General features: G+C 40.2%; 1 protein-coding gene across 4 annotated transcripts in view; it reads left to right on the top strand.

Annotated features, from left to right (window-relative positions):
* The window catches only part of LOC308407418 (V-set and transmembrane domain-containing protein 2-like protein), a 52,403-nt gene extending 25,722 nt beyond the window's left edge, over positions 1 to 26,681 (top strand). For 2 of the 4 annotated variants that reach the window (XM_080899043.1, XM_080899044.1), the window contains exons 2-4: positions 18,787 to 18,956; positions 20,766 to 20,810; positions 24,141 to 26,681. In XM_080899043.1, coding sequence (XP_080755169.1) covers positions 18,787 to 18,956; positions 20,766 to 20,810; positions 24,141 to 24,611 — 686 coding nt within the window. In that variant the 3' untranslated portion in view covers positions 24,612 to 26,681. Of the gene's footprint in view, positions 1 to 3,139; positions 3,276 to 8,783; positions 8,907 to 18,786; positions 18,957 to 20,765; positions 20,811 to 24,140 lie in introns of those variants that run through there. The other 2 variants (XM_080899045.1, XM_080899046.1) reach the window with 2 other exon arrangements.
* Positions 26,682 to 27,046: the final 365 nt, after the last annotated feature.

The following is a 27,046-nucleotide window of genomic DNA, read 5'->3' as shown; positions in this document are numbered from 1 at the left end:
TCAGAGGACAGGTTTCTGAGAGTAAACAGCTTGCGTGATAGGCAGCTCACAGGACAACAGCTTCAAGCACAGCTTAATAGTGGTCGTAGTAAGCAAGTCTCAGTTTGAACTGTGAAGAGAAGACTTCGAGCTGCAGACATCAGAATAAGACAAAGAGTCTTGCCTGGGCCATGAAACACCGCCATTGGAATACTGAAAATTGGAAGAAGTTATTACTGACTGATGAATCAAAATTTGAAATCTTTCGTTCATCACGCATGATCCTTGTAAGTCGTCGTGTAAGCAGAAGGATGGTTCCACAGTGTGTGGCATTAACTGTCAAACATGGAGGAGCAAGTGTGATGATCTGGGGCTGTTTTTACTGGATCCAGGGTCGGTGACTTGTAGAGCGTGAGAGGCACCCTGAACCAAAACAGCATCTATCTGTCTATCTATCCGTCTGTCTGTCCTTCGGTCGCTTGATTTTCATCGACTTCACACTGAGTGTGGGAGTAGCTAATCAGCACATTATTCAAGGCAGTGTAAGAGCAATCACATTTGATTAATTGTTATCAAAACTGCTGGTTGTGACAGAAAACTCTCTGTTGAAGAGAAGCAGTTGTCAAGCAGCGCAGACTCATGAAAGCTTCAGTTTCTCATTTCGGGATAGACTTTACCTTATTTTAGTTGTGAATTCCAAAATCACGTTGCCCTGATGTAATAAAACACGTAAAATCTGGAACAACTTTGTGCCACTCTTTAAACTTCCAGTCCAGTTAGGTGATGAACATGCATCTTTGAATGAACGTTGTTTTTTAAAAATATAACAAAGTAAACCCCTTCTTCCTCGAGCACATTCACAATTGTCTGTTTTGTTACCTCTCCCGCCTCCATCTTGCAGGGTGTAAAGTTCCCCCGATACTCTCTGTGTTTGATTACATTCATTCTCTGATGAAGCTACGCTGCAGTCTGTCCTGTAATCTCTGTCATTCATCAATGTCAGCCTTAATAGAGGCAAAGAGGAAAAGGAAGGGAGCCCTGGCTGTTGGTAAACCTCCTGTGACTGGCTATACATCTGCTGATGTGTGTTTGTGTGTGTCTGAGAGAGAGAGAGAGAAACTGTGTGTGTTTGTTAAATCGAACCTCCTTTGACTATTTGCGTCCTTTCACAAAGCTCATTTTATGTTATATGTCCGCAGGATTATCTGCTTTCACTTAATGAGTGTTGGAAAGCTAGTGTAAGAGTGTACCTCTCAGTTTGGAAAGGTGTGTGTGTGTGTGCACATCCAATAAGCCTGTTCACTTATTTATCCGTGCTGTCAGCTTGCCCCATGAGAGCCTTACTCGCACAACAGTAACCTGCAGAGAGGAGAGGGTGAGTGAGGAGGAAAAGCACAAGGAAGCAGGGAAGGAGGGGAAGAAGGAGGTGTGAATTGAGTGGAAGGGAATTTCACCACTCCCTGCCAGACACTGAGGCTCAGTTCCAGCTGTCCTGTCTACCAACACCCCACCTCCAACCTCCCCCCTTCTCCCTGTTGGTGCCTGTATGCTTCGAGCAGTGGACTCAAAGGCTTTCTCAGCTCTGGCTTTTAGCAGAGTGGAGATAATGGGAGGCACTTTTGGCTCTTTGCAGCAGCTCCATATAACCAATAGTGCGCTTTCAGTCCAATTAAAGAAAGCTTCTTCGTGTGTGAGGAAGACATAGAGGTCCATCTGTGACACACCATCCACTTCATACTCAACAAATGCAGTTTACTGAATATAGATTCAAACTGTAAGTCTATTTATGAAATGCTATTTTAACTGCAGCTAAACATTTCATACAGTTCCACCTGTGGCAAAACACAAAGGTATTATAGAGATATTATCACAGGGACTTCTTTATGTTACATTATGCTGAAATGCTCTCCTTGCCTTAGGCTTTGCTTATATGTGAAGGAGAGTCCTACTATGACTAAATTGGTCTCCCAGTGAAGTAAAGTTGACTTAGATGACACGTGGAAGGAAGTTATTCTGGTGTACACTGGTTTTATTGCCACTGCATATTGGCTTTCCAGCAGCTACAACACATTACAGAACTGTTCAGTAATGCCATTAAGCCTCTGTCGTATTTTGTGTCCAGTGAACAAATGTTGCTGTGCTACATTGCTAATTTCAAATGGTAAACATGATAAAAGTAGCAGCTAATAATGTACATATTGTTCTTGGGATCCTTTTAATATACAGTGGGGAAATAATTATTTGCTAAATTTATACATTTGCTAACTTACAAAGAAATGAACACTGGTGGTTTAATTTTAATTAACAGAATATCAACAAAAAATCTAGAAAAACACATTACATAAAAGTTATATATTGATTTACATGTAATTGAGTGAAGTACATATTTGATCTCCTAGACCCAGCCAGAATTTTGGCAACTAATGATGTCCATCAGGTGTCCAAGTAACACACAGATTACAATTAGTCAATCAATTACTGAATCATTTTCGTCCATTTCACCGTAGGTAACACCAAAGAGCTGTCAAAGGACAACTGCAACAAGACTGTAGACATGCTTAAGGCTAGAATAGGGTATAAGACAGTCAGCAAGATGCTTGGTAAAAAGGTGATGGCTTATTTGGAAACTGAAGAAATATTAAAGAACCATCAATTGCCCACAGTCTGGAGCTCCATGCAAGTTTGTTAAAGATCTGAAGGCATTTAGGGCCATGGTCACCAAGAACACCATTAGTGGCGCACTACACCGTATTGGGTTAAAATCTTGCAGCACCCACGAAGTTCCTCTGCTCAATAAGGCACATGTACAGGCCCATCTTAAGTTTGTCAGGGAACATGTTGCACTCATCTCCAAGAAACTAAATGGGAAGACTTGGGTGCTATGGTCAAATAAAGCCAAAATCTGGCTCTTTTGGCATCAACTCGACCCACCAACTGCAAGTGTACCATCCCCACAGTCAAGCATGGAGGTGGAAGTGTTATGGTTTGGGGCCATTTTCTGCTAATTCACAGCACCATGGGATGGGTTTTACAGCTTGACAGTGGCCCAGAACATACTGCAGAGCAATAAAGAAGTGGCTAAAGGTCATGAAGTGGCCGAGTCAGTCTCCAGACTTCAGTCCTATAGAAAATCTGTGAAGAAAGCTGAAGCTTCGGGCTGTAAAGCTCTAGCCAAGAAACCTAAACAATTAGGAGGGTTTCTATAAAAATGAGTGGGCCAAAATGCGAGCTGTGAGATGTGACCAAACCTGGTGTCTTACTGCTGTGCTTGCTAACAAGAGTGTCTCCAGGAAGTAGTAAGTCATATTTTGCTTTTGGATCAAATATGTATTGCAGTCAATGAAGTCCAAATCAGTGCATAAAATTTATGTAAAATGTTTTTTTTTCCTGATTTTTATTGATATTCTGTGTAGATGTACATCCTCACAGAGCCACTACCATGGCTAATGAAACACTTATTTGCTCTAAATGCCAAGAAAATGCATTTGCAATGCTTCTTTCATAGCTCTTCTTCCTATTAACTTTATTTTTTTGTTGGAATATTAAGTTTTATTATCATCATTGGCTTAACTTTTGGAGAAATGAGTCCAATCATATCAATCGAATATTTCATCAAGTGACAGAGAGCTAAATGTAGTAGCAGTTCTGCATTTCTTCCAGGTTTGGTTACATGCTATAATTTAGAAAATGTCTCATCTGCCACTGTCCCTCCTACACACTTGTCACTGTAGATGTTTGCTTGTTTTCACAGAGGCAGTAGAGGCCAATAAAGGCTGATACCACTGTGCACTGTTGGTACTGCTGTAATTGTGGTTTTCAAAATGATTTTTTCAAAACGCATTTATTTTCAAATGTAGGAATCAACCTGTGGGAGATGGGCAAAATCTCACTTTTAGCTTTGGGAAATAATTCTTCAGTGGGACTTGCAATGCAAATCGACATGGTTTTAAAAAAACCACTGCTGCAAGCAAAAACAAGCATTATGTGTTTACTAGTGACACGTTCCTTCAGAGATTTCTGAAAGATTTGCAAACTAAACTGTAAGCAAAAATGTCTTAATTTCATCCTGCTGGCAGAATCCTGCTGTCGTTTTGAAGAAAAACAGTATGAAGTGTTTATTTGTGTAAATGTCTTGTTGATGTGGACTATTTTTGTTACAGAAATAGAAGCCCTTAGGATTGAAATGATTGATAAGCCTTTTTGGGGTCTTTTCGAGAATCCTTCCTCCACACACGCCCGCCCCCCCCCCCCCCCCCCCCCCCCCATATCTCTCCGAGTCAGGCCCAACACGGATAGCGTACGTTTTGCTGTAAACCTTGGGTGCCGCATTTTAGCTCGTGCAGCTGTCGACTTCTATCGAGGGTGCATTAGAGAGGGTAGGGAGATTAGATATAGAGTGCTGATATCTCTCCTGTTTCTCTCCCGCTATGTCTCCTCTTCGCTGCCACTGCCTGGCCCAGGAGAATAGACTGGTAGAAGCAGCTTTTGTAGAAGCAGAGAAAGAAGGATGCGCCCTGTTGTGATTTCTGCAGGCCTGTTTCTTTCATTTCGCCTTTTCTCCTCCCTCTGACTTCATCAGTTGTTTTTCTGCCTTCTTCTTTGAAACTTAGTCTTTCCATACCTGCAATGCTGCAGAAAGCACTATGCATAACAAAATAAAAGACACAGCTATCCTTTACGTTATGGGAGAGAAAAAAAGGGTGTTTCTTGGCTGCTTGTTAGTCTGAGCACTGAGTGTTTTGTTGGATTGTTGAAATCGTGGCTTTATCTTCACACCTCGTGCACACAGTTTTCTATTGGGAACTGTTATAGATTCACCTTGGAGATGACTTTATTTATTGTTCTGTCTTTCAGGCTGAGAAACACATACATCAGATTCAATGACTGATTGATTGGGGAGGCACTTTTAATTGCTGTGTTTTTATACACTGTAATGGAAACAGGGGGACTGAGGCTTTCAGCAAAAGCATGCATGCTTTTGGACTGGGCGGGGAAACGGTACCCACTCGAACACAGAGAGAACATGTAAACTCCACAACAAAAGGTCTTTGATTTGAACCCAAGTCCTTCTTCCTGTGAGGCAACAGTGCTAATCACCACGCCATACTGCTCGCTTGAGTTTATTTGTATTGATTTTTGATTTGTTGATCCAAATATTTCAGTGCAGCTGCAGAATAGCATCGTATGAATAGTGTAGAGTCATTCACGCCCCCCAGGGCATAAATTGCAACTGAATATGATACATTCAAAGTTTTCATGTCGGTGATATCTTTGTGGATTTTCATGAATGCTATGAAATCTGGTGCAAATATTCCCGGTACAGCATGAATCATATCAGGGTGCATCTGACCCAGTGGTGGTTCCTGTGTTGTAGCTAATCTTGCGCGTCCATCTGTTGTGTTTGGTGAATAAATAAAGCTGTGCAGTGAATGGCTGGATAGTGTTGTAGCTTGAAAATGTGTATTTTTAAAATATTTTTTGGGGGGGATCTCTAATGCAAACAAGATACGTTAAACACTTGTGTTGCACACACAGCTTTTAATGTTTAACATGGTAATCTATGGTAATTTATTATCAAATGAATTATTTAAAGTTGAATCTTAGATGACATCCTGCACTTGTTGCGAGATGACTGGTGTGAAATTCAAGACTGGGATGCCAAATCCATCCCGTTAGAAATAGGTTTAACACCACGAGAAGCTGTTCAGAATTATACTTTATTCAAACTGCATTTTAAACGTCATTGTTCTAAATGATTGCAGATCACACTATAACAAAGCAAAAGCTTGCAACATGTATAGATATAAAGTATGCACATACCCCAGTATACCCAAAACATACATATCGTTAGCTTCATAGCATAAGTGCCTAAGTCATTTTTTGGTCAAATTGAGATTTTTGCCTAACTTTACTCCCCTACCACTGCTGCATCATCCTGTCCGTCTGCCTATGTCATTGGCCAAAAATGACTTAGGCAATTATGCTATCAAGCTAACGATATACATTTCTATACCTCAAGTTTCTGTAGCATTAGACTCTGTATGGAGCCCGTTGTAAACACCAAGCGACGGCTCATAAACACAGTGGCATTTACTCATCGCTGCTTAAACCTTCTTATCATCCATCACTGTTTTATGGCTAGTTAGCTCAGCTCCTGCTGCAACTGACCACACACAAGCCACGAGGCATTTTCATCGAGGCTTGTAAAAATCATTACACACCTGACTGTGATGTGTCCTTTGAAATAACTCACATAAGCCGAAATAGTGATGCTACTTGGTGTGAACACTTACGTTTTATGTTTTTACAGCTGTATTCTCTTTTTTTTTCAGTGTGAACAGGAAGTGATATGTGCTAATTGATGATAGCTGATTAGTATTGCAGGTTGCAGACTTGACAAATAGCACGATGGGTAGGACTGAGTGCCTTTCCATGAGTATTCAAAACGCTGGAAAAGTTTGCTTCTTTTCAAAAATAGTCTGTTTTTAATAAAACTTCACCTCTCAATTCCCCTAGCCCCAAACTATTCCACATTCATTATGCTGAGGAAACACTTTATTTCATTCTCTTGTTTGGACTGCTGATGAAAGTTGTGAAGCATTGTAGACTTATGAATAGGCAATAGGCACAGCAAATTTAAAATGTGCCTTTCTGCAGTGAATTCATTTGTGGTTTCTCATTAGTGAATCTTCAAAAAAAAGAGACACAGAGAGAGGGGGGAAAAAAACTCTAACATCTTCCAAGGAGACAAAACAATCTCGTGGATTCTGCTTGCTCAGGCTGGCTGGTTTGTCTTCGGCTATGCTCAGGCTTAAAGCTTCCGGCAGGTTCTCTGTGTAACTGATGGCAGCTGTTTACCACCGAACTGTTTAGAAGCTCATTATTAGAGCGTGAAGCTTGTTATGAGGCCATGTGAGAGACTCATTACTCGCTAATTATTTCTGAGGAGCTGCCTGGCAAGCTGTGATGGAAGTAAAAAGAGAGAGAAGCAGAGAGACATAGTGTTGCAGAGGGGTCAAATGAGTGAGGCTTTCTTACTGTTTGTTTTAATCCACTGGGAATTTCAGTTCACTAGAGTGTACATGAATTTAAGCTTAAGCTGTATGTTTGCCATGTGCTTGTTTTACGTGGTAGATTTAATTTTAAAAGGGTGAATGGGATCATTTTGAGGGGTCAAAAGATGTAGAAAGGAATAAAAAACAAAGATAATTTGGGCTCTTTTCATTTTTAGCTTCTCAGAATTTCACTTTTCGTCAAATTTTCAACACTTCTGACTTTGCAGTACCCTTGTGTAAGTTGCACGATCTGATATCGTCGTGTTGGTGTTGTTCCCAGATCAGCATAGTAAATGTTGTTCCAGGATCAACATTGGAAGTGACCAATCAGAATGTTGTGACGTCATACTTTTGCGACTTCGGGAAAAACCGCCGTAAAACAAAAAACTGTACTTAAGCTGCGAGAAACCGCCTCTGTCCGCCGATCAACGGACCCTAACCCTAACCCTTTAATAAACGCTAAGCAGAATTGATATTGTCCTTGCAACATTGGAATTTCATAAATGCACGAATGGCTTGGTGCGCCAAAGAATAACGTCACAACAATGTGATTGGTCACTTGCAATGTTGATCCTGGAACAACATTTACTATGTTGTTCCAGGAACAACATAGTAAATGTTGTTCCAGGATCAACACCAACACGACGATATCAGATCATCCATGTAAGTTGGGGTGAGTCAGTCTAACATACTCTTGATTGAACCATTTATAGCAGGGGTGTCCAACTCCAGGCCTTGAGAACCAGTGTCCTACAGGTTTTAGATGTGTCCTTGATCCAACACAGCTGATTCAAATGACTAAATGACCTTTTCAACATGTCTTGAAGTTCTCCAGAGGCCTGGTAATGAACTAATCATTTGATTAGTTCTAAAACCTGCAGAACACCGGCTCTTGAGGCCTGGAGTTCCCTACCCCTGATTTATAGTAATGTGATGATGATATTCCCGTAGACAAAGTTTTAAAGTTACATGTGCAATTTTGGGCATCATCTGGCCCATCAAAACAAATGTTTCCCTCCTCCTTTGTGCATTTTAAAGGGTTTTAGAAGTTTTTTTTCTTGCATGTCCCCTTCTCTCAGACTATCTATCTACATCCCTGTTGTCAACCTCACATTCATTTGTGCATATTCCTACTGTATACACACCAGTGTTGGTCAAGTTACTTGAAAAAAGTAATTAATAACTAATTACTGATTACTTTTTCCCAAAACGTAATCCCATTACTTTGCTGATTACTTATTTTCAAAAATAATTAGTTACTTAGTTACTTTTTAAAAACATGATACACAACCTAAATAGGTAATAAAGCAGTAGACCTTTCAGCCCAGTTCTACTTTTTCATATAAAATGTAATCAAATGAAAAAAAAAGTCCCTTTTTAAAACTTGTTTTATTAGTTTTAATGTTTTAACTTCATGCACATCGCATTAAGCAAATATTAAATTATATGCAACAGTCTTTGATTTGAAGAAATTTGTTTAGCGTTTAAAGCTATTTTCTGCATATTCCAGCATATAAAATAAAGTATTTTTTTTCTTTGGACACTCCCTCTTTCAAATAGATGCAAGTAAAACACGGCAGAAAATAAATGAAATCAAAGACTCAGCAGCACTGAGTCCTGTCGCTCTTAAATCTATTTTTACCTGTTTAGCAGAAGCGGAGCAGTCGGTGGTTTGCCCGGTGCTGCAGCGGTCATGTCAGTGGGGGGATACGGGAGTTTCTCTGTGAATTTCACATTCCCGTGGCAGTGTGCTAGGTACTTGCTCAGAAGTTTAGATTGTTTTTTTGCTGTAAAAATACATTTTCTTCCCACTCAGTGTACAGCGGACTCTAATGTTTTTGTCATTTTTTACGGAATCAAACTCAAAGTAAGGTCAGTACTTCCACGTTTTAAACGCTGCATGGTAGTACTCTTTCCCACACTCTATATATTATCCATTGTTGATCTGCACACGTTTGTTACCACGAACGTCGCTCGCGCTTACGTCATTGTCATGAGACGCTCTCACAAAGACAATCGCGGTTTAGTAACGCAGTAACACAGCGTGGTTAGTAACAGTAATCTTTTCTGCAATAGTAATCCCTTACATTACTCATTACTTAAAAAAGTCTTAATGATTTTTGTATTTTTTTTTTAAAATAACAAACAAATAAAGATGTGACTGAAGTGTTGCATTACCTGGGATTAAAACAGATTAACGCCATTTTTGCATTGTTCTGTGAATCCCAGTTTTGCAGGGGTGGTTGAATCAGAGTATAGACCTGCAGAATTCATCCTGCTACTTCTATGAGCACATTATCAATAAACACAAGTGATCTGATTCCACTGGCAGAACTGCTGAACTGACCACTCCTAAAAATGTTTGTTGTTTCTCTGATTGGTTTAACTTTTCAACCTATTGCTGCTGGCCTCTTTCATTTGCAGTCAAAATGTGCATTTGAAGTATTTTCTATTTCTTAAATGTGCTTAATTTGTTATGGAATAACAAGGGAACAGGCCTCACCTGCCCATAAAGCTTCATGAATAAAATGATTGTAATACTTAATAAGTTCATGATTTAAATTAAAGCTGAAAGTCTGCCATTCAAACACATATTGATTCATGTCAAATCCACTGTGATGGTATATGCAAGCAGAATTGCGAAAATTGTGCTTAAGTACTTAGGGACCTAACTGTTAAGTAACACTTCTCTATTATACACTTTACTGGAATACTGTAAGAAATGTATTAGATCAGCGATCCCCAACCCCGGGCCTCAGACCGCTACCGGTCCGTGAGTCATTTGGTACCGGGCCGCGAGAGTTGAGGCTCAGGTGTGAAATGTATGGTTTTCAGGGTTTTTATCGGTTTTCAGCGTTATTTTGTTATCGTTTTTATCGTTTACTCGGTTTTCCTTGGTCTTTTCACGTGTGTTATGAATAAATTTTCTTGTTTTTCGGTACCGGTACTAGTTTTATTTTGTTGTATTTATCCGCGACACCTTAAAGGCCAGTCCGTGAAAATATTGTCGGGCATAAACCGGTCCGTGGCGCAAAAAAGGTTGGGGACCGCTGTATTAGATGACGTCCCACAAATTGTTGTTTGTAGGATTTTCCTGTAGATTACAGTTGGTAAAATAACAGTTTCATGCTGGAAAATACTCTGCTTACAGTGCAAGCAGTGGATAGATTGTTTTGCAAGAATGGATATAAATAAACCCAGTGGGGATTTAAGTTGTCACAGCGGCAGAAAATATAGTGCAGATAAAAAATACAACAAATAGACAGATAAAGAGGTAAATAGGCCAACTTTATCTTTATGGGATGTGTATTTTTACCTCATTAGTCTCCATCGTCACTGAGTCCATGAGACAATCATTTATAACTGACTTGAAGCTGGTTGTGCCTCTCAGGGTTCCCAATGAAGAGAAGAGAAATCATACAGCACCTTACAGGCTGCATGTTTTTATGGATAGCAGAGAAGACAGAAATAGCTCCAGCTCAAGTCCTGAATTTCTCATTGTTCCAAACGGAGGCGCTGAGCAAGACAAGCGATGCAGTCCAGAGCAAAATAAGCCATCTTCGGGATGAGGAACCTGATTCCTGTGGCTGTTTTATTGTCGTTATTATTAATGGAGATAAAACAAGGAAGCTGGAGAGTTGATTTTTCTATAAATTCTGCAGAAAGAAAGGTTGCTTCTAAATCTGGTGTATCTGGTACATGTTATGTGAAAAGAAGATTGAGGTGATATCCGAATGACTGGATTAAATCAAACCGTTCTAGATAGTAAATGCCACAGCTAGCTGATCCCGTTACCAATGACAATACAGGGCATTTCAGTATATTGTTATTCATGTTTCTCGTACTACATCGAAGTGAGCCTCTTCACTCGCCTGCTGTTGCTCTCAGACATGCGGTGAAACAAGAGATGCTTTAAGCGCATTCGTCTCACACTGCTTTGTAATACAAGGGCTTAGTTGTTATTCTGAACTCTCTGCTCTCATTGTGTTTTTGTGAAGAAATAATCGCTCAGTGATGATGTGGTAATAATTTCTTGTGCCGACGTGCCACCTTTTGTTGTGTTGAATTACAGGAAAAAGATGACTTGTCCTTGGTGTTCTGGCTGAACCCTCTGGCTCAGGAAGCCATGTTCTCCTTTTAACCTTTTTCATTTGATTAAGAGGGAAAACAGTGTTTGACCTGCGCTGTGGGGAGGCAGGCCGGCAGCTGGGATTTAGGCCAAAACAGCAGGAAACTGATCTCAAATGGAGGAGCTGGCAAAGCCAAGGGTGGTGAAGGTCCACACACACAGAGACAATACACATGTGTGCATTGTGTGCCACTGCGGTTGTGCAGTGTTGCTGTACATAGAATACAGACACAATAGATTTTGGACATAAGAGCATGCAACACAAAATTCCATATGCACGCACATCCCAGGACTGGTGTGTATTACAGATCGTTTCATTTTCACCTCTTTTACCTCATTGTTTTGGTTTATGTTGACACAGTTCTCAGTGTAAACAAATGACAGAAAGACAACATCAACAAGAAAGTCAAATACTTTCTGCTAATATGGGCTGTTGGAAACCAAGCTAGAGCCAAAAGCAGAATGTATATAACTGCATATTTATCAGTTCTTCCACCTTGTCTAGCCTCTGGTCATTTAATTTTTTACCTTGCTACAGTAATGTGTAAGGTGTGTACAGGTAAAGGGTAAACTTCCAAACAAAAAGGAAACACATAGATTGGAACCCATAGAACAGCGATTTAATCATTTTTAATCATTTTTGTTTAATGGAAATTTTGACTTACTGGAGGCACCTTGTAACAGGTATTACAACCTTATCCTTCACATCAAAAGAAAAACATATGCAAAATATGAAGCCTGTTTTACTGTACTATTTGCTAAAGTATCTTTCAGTCTACAGCTAAGCATAAAGCATCCACTGCGCAAAAATGAATAGCACTGTGATGTTTAATTTCATCCATTTAACCAGCAGATTAAAGCACCACTAAAACTAGCAACTACAAATAGATTCACATTTGGATGTGTATGCATCCATTGGGGATTATTAACTAAGTTACTGTTGTAATGAAAATGTAATTCTATATTTGCAGAAATGTAGCTGGGCAACACAACAATGTAACCCTTCTTTTTCTGTGTGTAACGGAAGATGCACATACATCAGTTTAATTACCATTTTAATAGGCTGTGAGCCACATTACATTGTAACCACTTGCTTAACTGTTATGAAGCCATTTCAAGATGCTGAAAAGCTCTTGAGAGCACTGTACGCGGCACGATGCACCACCAGCCATCTCGCACACTGAGCAGCATTGACATTCAGAGGCTGATGCTGCCAGCTGCCCGATCATGATGGATTCAGATCGTGAGCAGAAAAGGCACAGAGAGGCTCAGTGTTGCCAAAGCCCTTATGTATTAAAAAAAAACTCGACTGTTGCACCAATGCGTTGTGGAAGCTATGAGGAGTGAGAGAGGGTTACACAAGGCTGCGGGCGAAATGCACAGAAGCAAATGCATGACGGGTCTCTCAATATCCTTGTTAGGCAGCTGTGAAATAACATATGAGCCCTTGGAAAGTGATTTTTTTTTCTTTTTGAGGCGTGGAGAAGAGGAGAAGTGAACAGCAAAAAGTTTTACCCGTGTACTCTGCTTGGATTTAAATATGACTGCTCTTGAATTCACAGTCACTCCAGGTGTAGTCCTTAGAGCTTGTCAGAGTTGTTGTTTGGTCTCTGTTTTGAGACAAAGATCATGAATAAATAAATTTAAGAATGATTAAAATTTAGGTCTTCACTTCACTTGTATCTCTTTAAAGTGCGTTACTGTGCTGTAAATTGTGAATTTCTTTGCTGTGGTTATTATATTTATGCCTGCTGTGGTATGTTTACCCTCCAAATCTCCGACGATAATTGGAGCAAAGAATATGTGCAGCTACACGGTTCCCCATTCGCAAGCCTTAGACACAGAGCTTTTAAAAAGGTTAGGAATTTATGTATACAAACAGTAACAAATGATAAAAAAATAACCATTTTCTAGAGCTAATATCCACTGCTAGATTCAGGAGTCACTTTTTAAACTGTGCACTGTAGGTCAGGATCTGAGTCTGTGCAGTTGTGGAGCCTATACCTGCTGCTGGTTGGTTGTTAAAGCCTCCCAAATTTATGCGCTGTCGGCTTATCTCGTTTTCTATTTCTGTAGGTTTACTAGAAAAGATGTGAATGCATTAATGAGTTTTGTAGAGTACCAGTAACAGAGCTAAACTTAGTATCAAAAGTCAAGTAGCAAATTATACAACTGACTGGATCTGACTTTTTTGCCCACAAAAGTTCCTTAATTCTTCATGGCATAAATTTAACATTCCTTAGAGATTTTAATCCATATTGATACAGCTGCTGCAAATTTGTCAGCTGTACATCTATGAAGCAAATCATCCCAAAGGTGCTCTGCTGGATTGAAATCTGTGTACATTAAACTCATTGTCATCTTCAAAAAATTTTGAGGATGACTTGAGTTGTGTGACATAGGGCACATTATTCTGATGGAGGCATCAGTTGGTACTGAGAGACCCAAAGTATGCCAAGAAAGTATGTTCCACGCCATTGCACCACTGATGCAAAGGCATAATAGATCCATGTTGTTGGTTACGTCAAGATCATGTTAGACCCTAACGTGTCAATGTCGCAGCAGAAATCAAGACTAATCGGGCCCTCCAACATTCTTTCAGACTTTTGTTGATTCGTTTTGGTGAACTGGTGGGAATGGTAGTCTTAGTTTTCTGTTCTTAGCTGACAGGAGTGGCACTTGGTTTGGTCTTTGCTGCTGTAGCCCATCTGCTCCAACGTGCTGTGCGTTCTGAGCAGTCTGGCCATTCTCCCGTGACATCTGGCACCAACAAGGCCATTTTCTTCCAGAGAACTGCCACATTGGACATTTTATCTAACATTATCTGCCTCCTGTTTGGTGCTGGGCAGGTAGTATTGGTGAACATATTGGAGCTGAAAACAGCTAGCTGGCACCAATCACTGAGAAAATCAGCATTTCCAAAGCAAAAACCATCATCTTCCAACGCAGTCCCAGTGTCTTTGCTCTTGACTGATTTTCTTCCTTCTTCATTTCCACATTAAAAACATAAGAAGATACTGTGAACTCTTATAATGACTTTATTGACATTGCGCATTGGTATCATTGGTATGATTATATCTCTTCTGAATGCTATACATAAGACAAGCCATAAACCAAATTTACTAAAAGAATTCTGTCCAGAGAGGAAGTAAATAATCAGAAAATGGAATTTGTTTTGCAATAACTCATCTTAGAACCTGCTGTATCTCTTCTCCTTGAATTTACATCCTTCTTGTGGAAAGCAACAGAGCACAAGAGAGGTGAAGAAGTATGTGCAGGCAGGGTGGAGATGAGTGTGATCTATAACAGAAGGGTAGCAGCAAGTGTGAAAGGTAGTTTTTTGACTTAAGAAATTTTATATTTATGGTTCTTTCAACAAAACAGAAAACAATTTCCTTCCTTTCTCTCGAAAATTTCGCTATTCTGAAAAGTGTCACCTAGGCGGATCTCATCCGTGTAAACAAGCTTATAAGGAGTGTAAGATAGACGTTAGGTTGGCCGGAGTAAGTACGCTACAAAGGAACATTTCCTGTTCCCCTCTTATCACCACTGTAATTACCACATTCCACTTCTCAAAGAAATAAACAATAGCAGGCGCCTCTGCAGCTTTCTCCACTCCAAGCTATCTGCTGCCTCACACGCTGTCCTCCACCTTCCTCCTCCTCCTCTCCTGTCCCTCTCCCTCTGTCTCACACACAGCGCATCTCATATTAATTCTTCCCATATACAAACACACAGAGCCACACTCTCACAAACATCAGTCGTTAATTTGATCTCTGCTGATGATTTATTTTCTCGATGACTGCGCAAACACACGCAGCCTTTTCTTCTCAGCCCCCGTTAATTTGTCTGTCCATCTCTCCGTCCTCCTGTGGTAACAGGGCTGACACGGAGTGTGACTTGGCAGCCGTACTGTAGCTTTTAAGCACCGACTTGCAGCAGTCGCCCGAGAGCCTTCCGTCGTTTATCTCGCGGATAATAATAATGCTTAGGGGTGAGCAGACCTAACTCATCACTGCCTTTTATGGCTTCAACAATGCAGTGATTATAAATGGCTATTAATAAGAGATACAGCATTAGAGAGCCACAAGTTTGAATCATCATTACAGGAGAATTGTTCAGATTTGCAGAGTAGCAGAAGATAATTTAATTCTGCGCGACAATATGTGAGATTTTCCTCAGATTTGTTACATTTTAAAAGCTGCTTTTAAAGTCTTAAACAGGTGCAGGAAATATTGCAATTAAGAAAAGAGACATTTTACTGGATGAGGCAGACTGAGAAACAGCACATTGTGCTATCAAATTAGCATCTGCTGTGTGGGTTTTGTAAATTGGGTGAGAATTATCTCTCTTACATTATAATAAACTGCTGATGACTATCACATTTTCATGTGGTTTTATAATTTGGGAAGCATTAAAGCCCCCTCCCCCAAAAAATGCCCAAGGATTTTGCATTGTGGGCTTCACAGCTAAGTGGGAAAAGATAGATGATCATTGCTAAAAGCAAATTCAAAGGCTCTATCTTCCACCGTTCTTTATGTCCCAGCTTTGAATATTATCTACAAGAGAAGGGCCACGGGCATTGTTGCTGACTCCGGCTGTGTAATGTCAAATCGATACCTGGTGTGTTTCGGGTTTCACAAATGAAAAATACAAGCAGATTTGATCAATGTACAAGAGGGATATATGACTCGAGGCTTGTACCGCTCTCGTAATACAAGACGGATCCATAGCGCAGCCTCACTGGTTGAACGGGCGAGATTAATCTATGAACCGAGATGAAAATCGGCACTTAGTTGGCACTGATTTCACTCGGTCTTATTGAGTGAATAAGCTGGACAAATCTTGGTAGGGGCAATTTCAAAGGTGGAGATTTTTTAAAGTTTATTGAAGTTTACAGTTTGAAGGAAAACTCCTAATTCCTGCATGATAAATGAAAAGTTTTGTAGACAATGCTGAAAATACGGCAGTGATATAGACGCAAGCAGCGAATTCAGTGTTGCGTTTCTTTCATAGTAGTAGACATCTCTGGTGTGATTGATCGCTGCCTGTTGAGTTTTGTCTTGATTTTTTTGGTGGGTGTATGTGAAAGGAAAGGGATGAAGAATAAAAATGATGTAAGATTCTTGTTTTCTTGTGTTCATGTGTGAATGTTTTCCCTTGTTTTAATGTTTAAACGCTGTGAAATATATTTTTAATGACTCCCGAGCTTTCAGCCGGGCTTTGAATTGGCCATTTCCATAACCCTCTTTTTTTGAGCCATTCCTTGGCAAATTTACTATGCTTAGTATCATTTTCATGGTGATCAATTCAATTCCAGTTTAGCTTGAACTTTTGGACAGACGGCCTCATATTGTCTTCAACGACTCTTTCATATGATGCATGGCACATTAATTAAAACAATGGGCTGTCTTTGCTTCTGTTTATTGGCAGAATGAATTTTTTCTCTATGGTTACTCTTGGATAGCAAAGACTTTTTCCTGGCACAGCTCTTGCACATTTAAAATTAGGGCCATGGCGTGATTGTAGATACATGCACTTTAACACCTGCAGAAGGTGAATTTGGGTGGCTATTGAAAATTTATTTTTGGAGAAAATTCTCTCATGGGAAAACTAGCAGTAGTGACTTTTGTTATTTCTAAATTACCTTTCTTAAATAATTCAAAGATTAAAATCTGTTGACAGACTGACAGGCATACACATACAACACACTTTGATTTTTATACCAAAGAAACGCACTTTTTCATCAGTCTAAGGAAGTTTAACTGTGAATTAATCTTTTATATTCAGTCATCCATCTGTGGATCATGCTAGCCTAGTTTAATAACTCCTGGAGATTGGAGCCTATATGGTGCTGGGGGCGGAGTCTGTGAATTTACTCTATTGGTGTCATAGGCCCTCTAGGAGTTCGGAGTTAAGAGGTCAAGAGTTAAAGTTTCCATTGTAACACCTCCAGATTTGACATAGAAACACTCGTTTTTAACACTCGATTTTAACTACTATCATTTTACACCTCAGAGTTACATTAAAAGAATGTGACTTTACTTAGAGTAAAATTAACTCTACTTTTGCAAGAAGACTACTAACACCAAAACATTTAACACTTTTGAATTTGCTGTGTAGGGAAATGGATGGGTGGGCATACATTTTCTCCTGTTTATTCTTATAATGTGTTGGAAACCCTTACATATTCAGTTCAGGTCATTTGTGTTTTATTTGCACCCTTTATTGTTGGATTGAAAACCCCAATAATAAGATTATGAGCTTGGCGATGGTGGGAAGTAAAAACTCAGTTTTAACAGGAAGAAACCTTCGGTTCAGTGAGGCGTAGCCATTTGCTGTAACCGGTTGGGGGTCCTGAGCCTCTCCCTGAGCCTGGTTCTGCAGGAGATTCTGGGACCCTAACGAGATGTTTGAAGCCTAATCCTAAAGTTATCGAGGATGATTTTTTCGAAATTTTAGGAACCACACTGTCTTCAGTCTTTACTGAGATATTCCTCTCACTGGCTTGGGAATTCCTAAAAAATAAACAAATTCTTCTTAAAATCAGCTTGCAAAACAAGTCTTTGACCTTAAATTTTCAAGAACAACATCTATTTCTGACTTGGCTCTAAACCTACCTCATCCTTCACATGTACCACGATACTTTCTTCCAGTTAAACACCATATTTGATCATATGATGATACTGCTGTAAAGTGGCCCACTGGATCACTATTACGGGTTGGACCACAGCCATCGTCAGACTCACCCTTTCATGTAATCTCAGCTACAAAGCTATAAAGTTTCATGACTGCTTCATATACTGTTGTGATTTTAAAGGTTTAAGCAATCACAGCTACACTGTTTTAAGTTTTAAAAAAGCCTTTTTTTCTTAATAGGTTTCATAAACGCCAAAACATTGAACATTTTTTATGTGTAGTTTTCAAATATAACTTACACTTCCTTCTCACCCTTGGGGTCTTTCTTCAGTACACACCCACTCATTCTGCCTGTTCGCGTTCATCAGTCTCACCTTCACACACACACTTATCATTTAGCTGTAGCAGCTTGAAAATGGAACAAAGAAAGCACTCACCTCGTTTCCGCCATGATTTATGCTAGGACTGCTATATTATTGGTTCAGTTAATATGCAGACTCATTACACTCATCCCAGTCTCAGATTTATCAACTGTTTTGCTGAAGCAATTTAAGGGTTTTCCTGAAAATTGATTTAAGCGTTTCAGAATATATTTCTGAGTACTTATCACTAACAACTTCCTCCTTCAATTTCACTCTACCTCAATTTTAATTTGACAGAAAAGGGTCTCAAGCTCTAACTTTCTCTCTTCTCTGAAAGATTGTTGGATTTGTGATGTATAAATCAAACCTCACTCTGTGTCTGAATGTTGGATCAGAACATTTTCTACCCTTACAAGAGTAAAACCGGGCAGAAAAAAATGAGTAGATAGTGACTAAGTGCCCTTTTACCAGGCTCAAGTCAAGAAAATTGTCATCCACTTGTAAAAAGCTCATTACGGTTTTGGTGCAAGCTCCAAAGGGCATCCACTTCAGGCTTGCTGGTCTGTCTGAACTGAAAGCTTGCTACTAGAACCATTTGTTAACCGTGTCTGTGTCTGTCCAGCCATGTTCACAGAGGTGCCTCACGATATGACTGCCCAAAGAGGTCAGGATGTGGAGATGGCCTGCTCATTCAGAGGAGCGGGAACCCCTTCCTATGCACTGGAAATCCAGTGGTGGTACATCAGGAACCATCTTGACTGGACCCACAGGCAGCCCTGGACAACTAATGAAGTAAGTTCACAACAGAAATTCTGGCTCCTTTTTTTGGTTTTATTTAAAGGATATGTTCACCCTTAGTGATCTTGTTTACAGGTGGTCATCCTTCCTGGGATAGTTAACACAGCCACCTGGAAAATCTAAATGCTCAGTTGAATCACTACTGCCTGACTGCTTGTTTCTACAATGTTACCAAAATGATCGAAAAGATGAAAAATTAAAATAAAAGATCAACTCCAGATGAATTCTAGATGATCTTGCAATGGGATCCCACCAGCCCAGTGATGCTGATGCACACACTAGAGTTGGCACTGTAGTAAATGTGTTTGTAACATGTAAATGAACAGATTAGAAATCAAAGAAGGGGCTATAAGTATGCAAAGGAAAACAGACTAATGTGGGTGCAGGTTTGTAAGGTGCGAACAGGTTTTGAGCCCCTTGCCGCGATTTCTTCCAGTGTCCTTTACCCAGTACTGATCTTGGAACTCAGCCTTCATTTTGACCTCAGCTACACACTTGTCAGGTTTCACGTCTGTGTTTCACATTGCTGAAATATGCCCACAGAGACACATTTCAACACCTGCCAAAGTGCTCAAAACAACCTTTATGGCAGTTGCCACAGCAGGTGATTTTAAGCCCACGGACTCATAAGGTGAAATAAGTATTTACGCTCTCTGTCTCTGAGTTGTCTTCAGAAATTGTCTTTTGAGTATATGGGAGAGTAAGGTAATATGAGCCCTTTTTCTTTTTTAACTTGACTTGAACTATAGTTAGAGAATTACAACCTCAAGTCCAAAGAAAGTGGCGTTATGGATCAGCTTGCCACATGCAGACTGTAAGCTTTGGTCCCATTTTGCCCCACAGTCACTTTTGCATGTTTTATTTTTATCATTTGTTTTGATGTATTCATTACCATTTCATCAATATGCGATCTAAGTATTATTATAGCTTTTGACCTGAAATCGATGATACCTGTTATGTCAAAAGCTGTTTTTAAAAAAAAAAAAAATCTGTTGTTTACGTCATCCATAAGATTCTTCATTTACAGCGAGCTGAAAAAGTTACTTTCTATTTTAAATGAGAGTAAAATGACTTGCATGTGGTATGGTTGCTCATATTCAGGCGATGTATTAACTTACACACTTTCTCATCTTAACCAGCTCCTCCTCCCACAACACGTGTATATCCCTTATGATTTCACATTAGCTCGTATTAAAGTCTTTAAAACAACTTTAATTATTCTATTAGCCACATGGGGGCGAAAATTAATAAAACGATGCAGAAGAACATGACGCCAATACAATAACATAATTAGGTGTTAACCAGCTGTTCTCACATCTACTAGACTTCGAGTAACATTAGCGCTCATTTAGACTCAGATTCCATATCACATTTATATTCAATATTAAATATGTTTTGTTTTTTAGATGTCTGACTATGTTAAGCAGTTGGTTTGTTTTTCTTGATGCATGTAGGAATTGATAAGACAGAGTCAGACTGAGCTAAATACAGTAACTGTGTATAAAACAGACCAAGAAGGAGCCAAAAATCTGCACAAAACTGCATATTATGATGGTATTTATCCCACGACAGCTGAAGTTTTCCTCCAAAAAAACTTGAAAAAACCTTCGCTAATTTCATGTTGATTTGTGTGTTTGTGAAATATTGACTGTAGTACTGTATGTGGGCTTCAGTATCTAACTGGCACACTAAGAACAACAAGAAACATAATCAGTTCTGTATTCTGGTACATGTGTTTCACTTTTAGTTTTAGAAAGCCAATCAAACTGTGATCCTTCTGCTAATGTTTGTCACTTTTCCTAGGTGGCTCCTGAGGAGGAGATGGCAAAGGATGCTACAAAGATAAGTGTGAGTTGCGAACAATATCTGCAGTTATTTTCACCAGAAAGCCGTTATGTTTGCCTTGGTGTTAGAAGACTCAAAATGCTTATGATTACATTTAAATTTCTTGTTCTGCATGATCCACAGAGGTTGTGCTTATGCTGTATTGCACACAGCGATGTGATTTTCAGTCGTTGCAGCTCGCATGGTGGGTGAACGCTCCAGACGGTGCATTAACACGTTCACGAAAAACCTCGATGGCTCTGCAGAAGCACAGCGTCAGGCAAAGAGCAGGCAGCGCTGCTGCTCGTGGGTGGTTAAGTGTCCTCCCCATGGGGGAGTGGCCCCTGAGGGCATCATCTGCAAATTTTAATAAACACTACTGAAACTTTGTGGCTGCAGCACCAGATCTCAGTAAAACAGAGTAGAAAAGGAAGGGTGGGAAGTCAGCAGATCTTTTTATATCTCCTCTGGTATTCCCCCTGGCAAATGGAAAAATAGGTGAGCCTTTTATTGAAAGAAGCAGGACAGTATAGAGTAACTCAACATTTTGACTTTTTTCTAATTACCTGCAGAAGTGAGCAGACTGCAGGACCGACTGCATGTTATCTCTACATAAACTTATTCCCCTAGCCTTATCTCTTTCCACTGACTTTATAATTACAAAAATGAACCAAAAAATGTTCTACTTTCTGGGGTTTTAAAGCTGTGTGTGTGTGTGTGTGTGTGTGTGTGTGTGTGTGTGTGTGTGTGTGTGTGTGTGTGTGTGTGTGTGTGTGTGTGTGTGTGCGTGCAGAAGTTGAAGATGCATAAAGCTGCATTAAACATGCAGAAACATGTACACACAAAAACCTTTCGGCTTTCTCCCAAAAGGCTAGCTGCTGCTGAATCACTGATGCTGTGTTTTTGTGACTGTGTGTGTGTCTGTGTGCTTTTGTGTGTCTGTGTGCATGTTTGTGTGGGTGGAGCAAAACACTGCAGGCTACACAGCTGCAAAATCATTATGAGCTCTCTCTATATAATGGATCCTGGCTCACATCCATACAGTCAAACCAAAAACACCATGAGATGCTCACATATGCAGACGCAAACTCGCAAACGGCACGCATTAAGCTCACGCTTACAGCCAAACGCGCAAATGTCACTGCCACACACGACGCACACATCCCAACACCTACTGGCGTCACGAGGAGGAAGGTGGGTGATAAATGAAGTTGTATTTATATCTTGGTGCGTCACATCTCAAGATGTCCCCAGACTCTCATCGTCTTAACTCCTGCTCTGCAAACTTGCAAAGCATTTGACGTCTTCTCTTCGTACTTTCACAGATTTTATTGTTTGTCTGAGTGATTGGCTTGGAGGAGACGTGGCCTTAGAGTGCATCCAGGCCACACCACACATTTATTCTATTCTTCTCATGATCTTTCTTTTGTACCTCCAGTACTTCACGCATCTTAACTATCTTCAAAATACACTCAGCTCATTTTCTCAACACAGACGAGTGTATGATAGGCAGCCGCAAGCCTTAAGTGGCTTGACTGAATTTGCATGCAAGAAGGATGCTTATACAATCAAAGTAATAATTTGGCATTTTGAAACGATCCACTGATTTGCATTCTCGCTGATTGTTAGATGAGAAGATAAATGCCACGTCTGTGATGTCGTTTTGTCTTGATTTTCTATGTGTTGTGTTCTTCTTCTGAGGAAAACCGGCTCAGGACTGCAAAGGGAAAAAAAAACTTTTTGTGAAATCTGATACATTTGGATGAGCCATCCATCTATCATCATCTTAACCACTTCACCGATTCAGAGAGAAAAAAGAAAAGATTACGGGTGTTTCCGGAAATTGCACAGGTTTACAAGAAAATGATGAATTTCATAACATTTTGAAAGTTTGCAGTGAACAAATGAGATTAAAGTTACAAATTTATGAGAAATGTTGCAGAAACTGTCTTTTTGTAAAATGAGCCGCAACACTTCATTTTGCAAGTGGGATCACCATCACGCGACAGAGGCTACGAGTAAACAAGGAGCACTGCCAATTTCATTCAGACCAGTGTGTTATTTTCTTCTAAACAGGCAGAATTCAGGGTCATGTCCAGATGCTTATGATAATATGATGATTCACTAAAATACTGAGTTTATCCTTACTGCCGAGTCAGATTTTGAAGTGTAATTTGCGTGGCCAGGCATAAAAATGGCAAGTGGGCCACATGTGTGATGTAATGAGGTTGTTCCCACTTTACAAAGGGTAGCCATGAGGTTCATTAAAAATGATGACTTTAATCTCACAGACCATGCAGTACTCTGCAAGTCTTGAGCTGCCTCTTATTTCTTCACTCATTTCTTTGTATGCTGCTACAAAGACAACGAGAAATAGGTGCAGCGATTTATTGAAATGTGCAAACATATTCAGAAATTAAGTTGCCTGGCAAAAAAACACAAAAAACTCTTTGAACAGGGTCAGCTACAAGGACTGGAAATAACTAAAAAGAACAGCTAAAGAGAAACTCTAAAAGACCTGCAGAAAGCCTGTGAACTCAAAACTATCTTAAATATGACAACAAGTTTGACTACTTTGGAGGTAAATGTATAAAAATGAAGGACTTTTGCACAGCTCTGTATATGTTGACCCAGCTCAAACTTCTATTTTACCTACAATGGCATTAATACGCTGCTGTAGCTGCCCCGTGTGAATAGTAAAACTTCATAGCTGAAGCCAAGAAACAGCACACCATACTTAGTTGAAGTGAGAAGGTGAGTGCACATTTTGTAAGATGTGCACTCACTCATCTCGGGGTCTGTGAGATAGCAAAAGTCCTTTTTGGGGGGTTTTGTGCACTTTTCCTGTGTTTTTTTTATTTTATTTTATTTTGAAGGCTCATCTTCAGCTATATATAGAGAACAAGAACAAAGCCAAACAAAGCTGATCTGACAGCACAGATAGCTACAGTATTGGAGCTGCTTTTTGCTGAAATATTAGTTGAATCATTTTTAGGGTTTTCAAATTGCTCTTTTTCATTTTTTGAAAGAGTAAATGACATTTTCCTTCTATTCCAGTTAAAGGGACTCGTAAAAATTGCAACATTAATTAATTCAGTACTCTCAATAGATGGCAGGTTTTTCTTGGTCTGATATGAACAGGAGCTATAGTGACTGTTAGTTCATTCATTCATTAAACTAATAGCTTTTACTTTACTACATTTATTGTTGGGTTGCCATTATCTTGAAATGGCCACTCATTGGTAAACTCTCTTCTGATTGGAAGTTATATTGGATATATTTGTTACAGTCCAACCACATTATATATGTTTTTTTATTTGTTTGTTTGTTTTTTTGTCCGTCTACCTTCATCAGGTTGTGAAGGTTGTAGGAAGCAACATCTCCCACAAACTCCGCCTCTCCCGAGTCAAGCCGTCTGACGAGGGCACGTACGAGTGCCGAGTCATTGACTTCAGCGACATCGAGGGCGCGCGTCACCACCGCGTCAGAGCCTACCTGCAGGTGGTGCCGGAGAGCGACGTAATCAGCCGTAACCCCAGCAACAACTTTGAGGCCATGGACGACACCAAGAGAGGAGTGGGATTCTCTGACGGGGACGACGGGGAGTCTCTCGGTGGCACCAAAGAGCACGCTCACAGCCATCACCAGAATCACGGGCACCACCAGGAGCACGGCAAGCGTTCTTCTTCACCTGCCCACCACAGCCACGGCAGCAGCAGCAGCAGTCAGCAACACAAGGCGGGCAGAGAGCTGAGGAAGAGGGACGTGGACAGTAACCACAGTAGCCACAATGACTGCACCAACGAACCGAGCTGTGCGCTGTAGATGGCATTACACAAGGATTGCATAATATGATGTGTGTCACAGCATAAAAAAGCTATTCTTCCCACACAGTGCAGGCCTGTGCACAAATCCAGAATCTCTAGAAAATGTCCAGTATGGCTTATTCTAAGCACAGGGCTGCAAACTGTGCAGGGAATGTAGCTTTTTCTCGCTGTGCATGGGTCTGGGTTGGACTGCTCACCTGTCTGTAAAGCCTGGCTTCACAGCATTCAGCAAAAGGGTGGGAAGGGGGAGGGGGGTGCTGATGTGTAGATCTAGGCAGCTCCACAGGTTCTGGTCTCAGCACCAATTATAAAAAAAGAAAAGAAAAAAGAGACCTCTGTCTTACTATTAACCCGTGCTCTGTTCCACTCTTGTACTTTACATACTGTAAAAGACACACTCTGCTTTCATGCTCATACTTCTTCCACTGCCTTACTCTGTCATTTGATACACCCTCAGAAAAGAAAGGCTGATATTGTACATTTTATAACTGGGTCTGTCCCCAGTAGAAAAAAATCCTCCCTTTTATTCTGAGAGTATTCTGAATGAAACTCAGCCTACTTCTTTCCCTGAAAATCTTTTTCAGCTTCATTACATCTTTTTTTTTTTCTCTTCTGTGTGCATTCAATAAGTATACAGCCACACATCGACAAGTGTTCTCCCTGTGTTCCCAGAGCAGCAGTGCTTATCCAGCACAGACACAAGTCTTAAATCACAGATACATCGATAGTTTGAAAAGGGAGAGATTTTAAATCAAACCAACAACAACACGGGCTCCATCCTCCCCGCAGAGCTCTTTTGAGTTTATGACGCCTCTCTGAAAATTTGCCTTCCCTCGCTCGTGCTGCAGGTTTGATCCACTCGTGGCTGTTCACGCTGAGAGAAATCAATCAATCAAATCGCTCCATGCGGACCCCATCCTATTGGAAAGCCATGAAACGGTCAAATCCCAATGCCTCTAAATTAAACAGATTTGGTGTGCCTCTGAATCCTGACTATAAATACATAGAAGGAACAGATCGTGATCTTCGTGAAACAAACTTCCCCCGTTTATGGAGGAGCTGGACTGTATTCCTCTCCCAGCTTAGTTCTTTTATTCCAGTGCTCTGGCCCAGTTCTTATCAGTCATTTTAAAAGAAAAAAGCCTCAATCCTCTCCACTACAAGCCTCTAAACCCACCCTGTGTACATGACTGTAAAATATGAATTAAAGCTAGTGCATGTTTAGTGATTTTCTTAAAAAAAAAAAGACTTTTGCAGCCAACCAATAAAAACAGTGTTACCTGAGTTTACTTATATTGTAAAAAAAAAAAAAAACATCATTCTGTTCCAAATCCATATTTTACTTTTAAAGTCCTTTCAATTAGATCTTTTAGTTTTTAAGCAGTTTTCTGTTGCTTTCCTGCTTTCCAAAAGTGCTGTACAGACAGATGAATGACACATTCTCTCCATAGCTGCTCAGAAAGGGGGGCTCCCCTAATGTATCTTAGTACTTCAGCAGTGTTTCTTAAACTACTGTATTTGCAGGGCAGCAAACATGAGTGTAATCACATAATAATGAGCCTGAACATGTGTGTCTGAAAACGTCTGAGGGGCCGTTTTACTTCTGCCATTTTCAAGAATAATCTCTTTGCTTAGATGCTTGTATGAAACCTCATCTGTAAAGGTGAAGGGGAGGCTTTCTGGGCTGTAGGTTACTCTGAAGGGATCAATTGGGACAATGTGGACATGGGTAACACTTTGGATAAAGCCTTCAGCGGTGAGGGGGTAAAGTAAGAGGAAATGTTAGTGAAACACTGAAATCCTCTGCCTCAAAATATATTCTTGGGTTTCAAAGGCCATGAATGGTTCCACGTCTTTGGTGTATTACTCTCCAGAGGGACAACAGTGCTGCTGTTACTATGAGCAGCCTTCAGGAGGCTTGTTTAATGGTTTAAAGCGGTGATCAGCAGAATTATTTTTCAACTAGTAATTTGATTTGATGTTTTGTAAAGAAGAGATTACTGTTGGGGTGGGAAAAAAAGAGGGAAATGTACATTTCTTCTAGAATGTTTGGTCTCTCACTAAGTGTATGCCTTTATCAAATGAAATAAATTGTATATGAAACAATGGAGTTTGAGTACTCACTACACATTTCTACCTAAGTGGGTGTTTTTTGCTGTTCTTCGCCAGTTGCAGTTTACCTTTACGGCCCCTTGCTCTGTGTGTGCCTGTCCATGTGCATCAAGGAGCAGCGATGTTCGGCAGTTGCCTGCGTGTAATAGGTGCTGCCAGATTCCCCTCATCCTATTGCTGCTGATGACTAATGGTGCTATTGTCAGTACTGGCAGCAGGATAAATAGCAACAGCACCGGATGAGATAAAGAGGCGCTGTGCCGTGCTCGCTAACATTAAGCCAGGCCAGCTAAATACAAAACGTGGTGATCTTGTTTCCCC

The sequence above is a fragment of the Rhamphochromis sp. 'chilingali' genome (assembly GCF_963969265.1).
Source record: "Rhamphochromis sp. 'chilingali' genome assembly, chromosome: 12".
Classification (NCBI taxonomy): domain Eukaryota; kingdom Metazoa; phylum Chordata; class Actinopteri; order Cichliformes; family Cichlidae; genus Rhamphochromis; species Rhamphochromis sp. 'chilingali'.
Note: the sequence above shows the minus strand (reverse complement) of the source record. Positions and strands in the feature narration are given on the sequence as shown.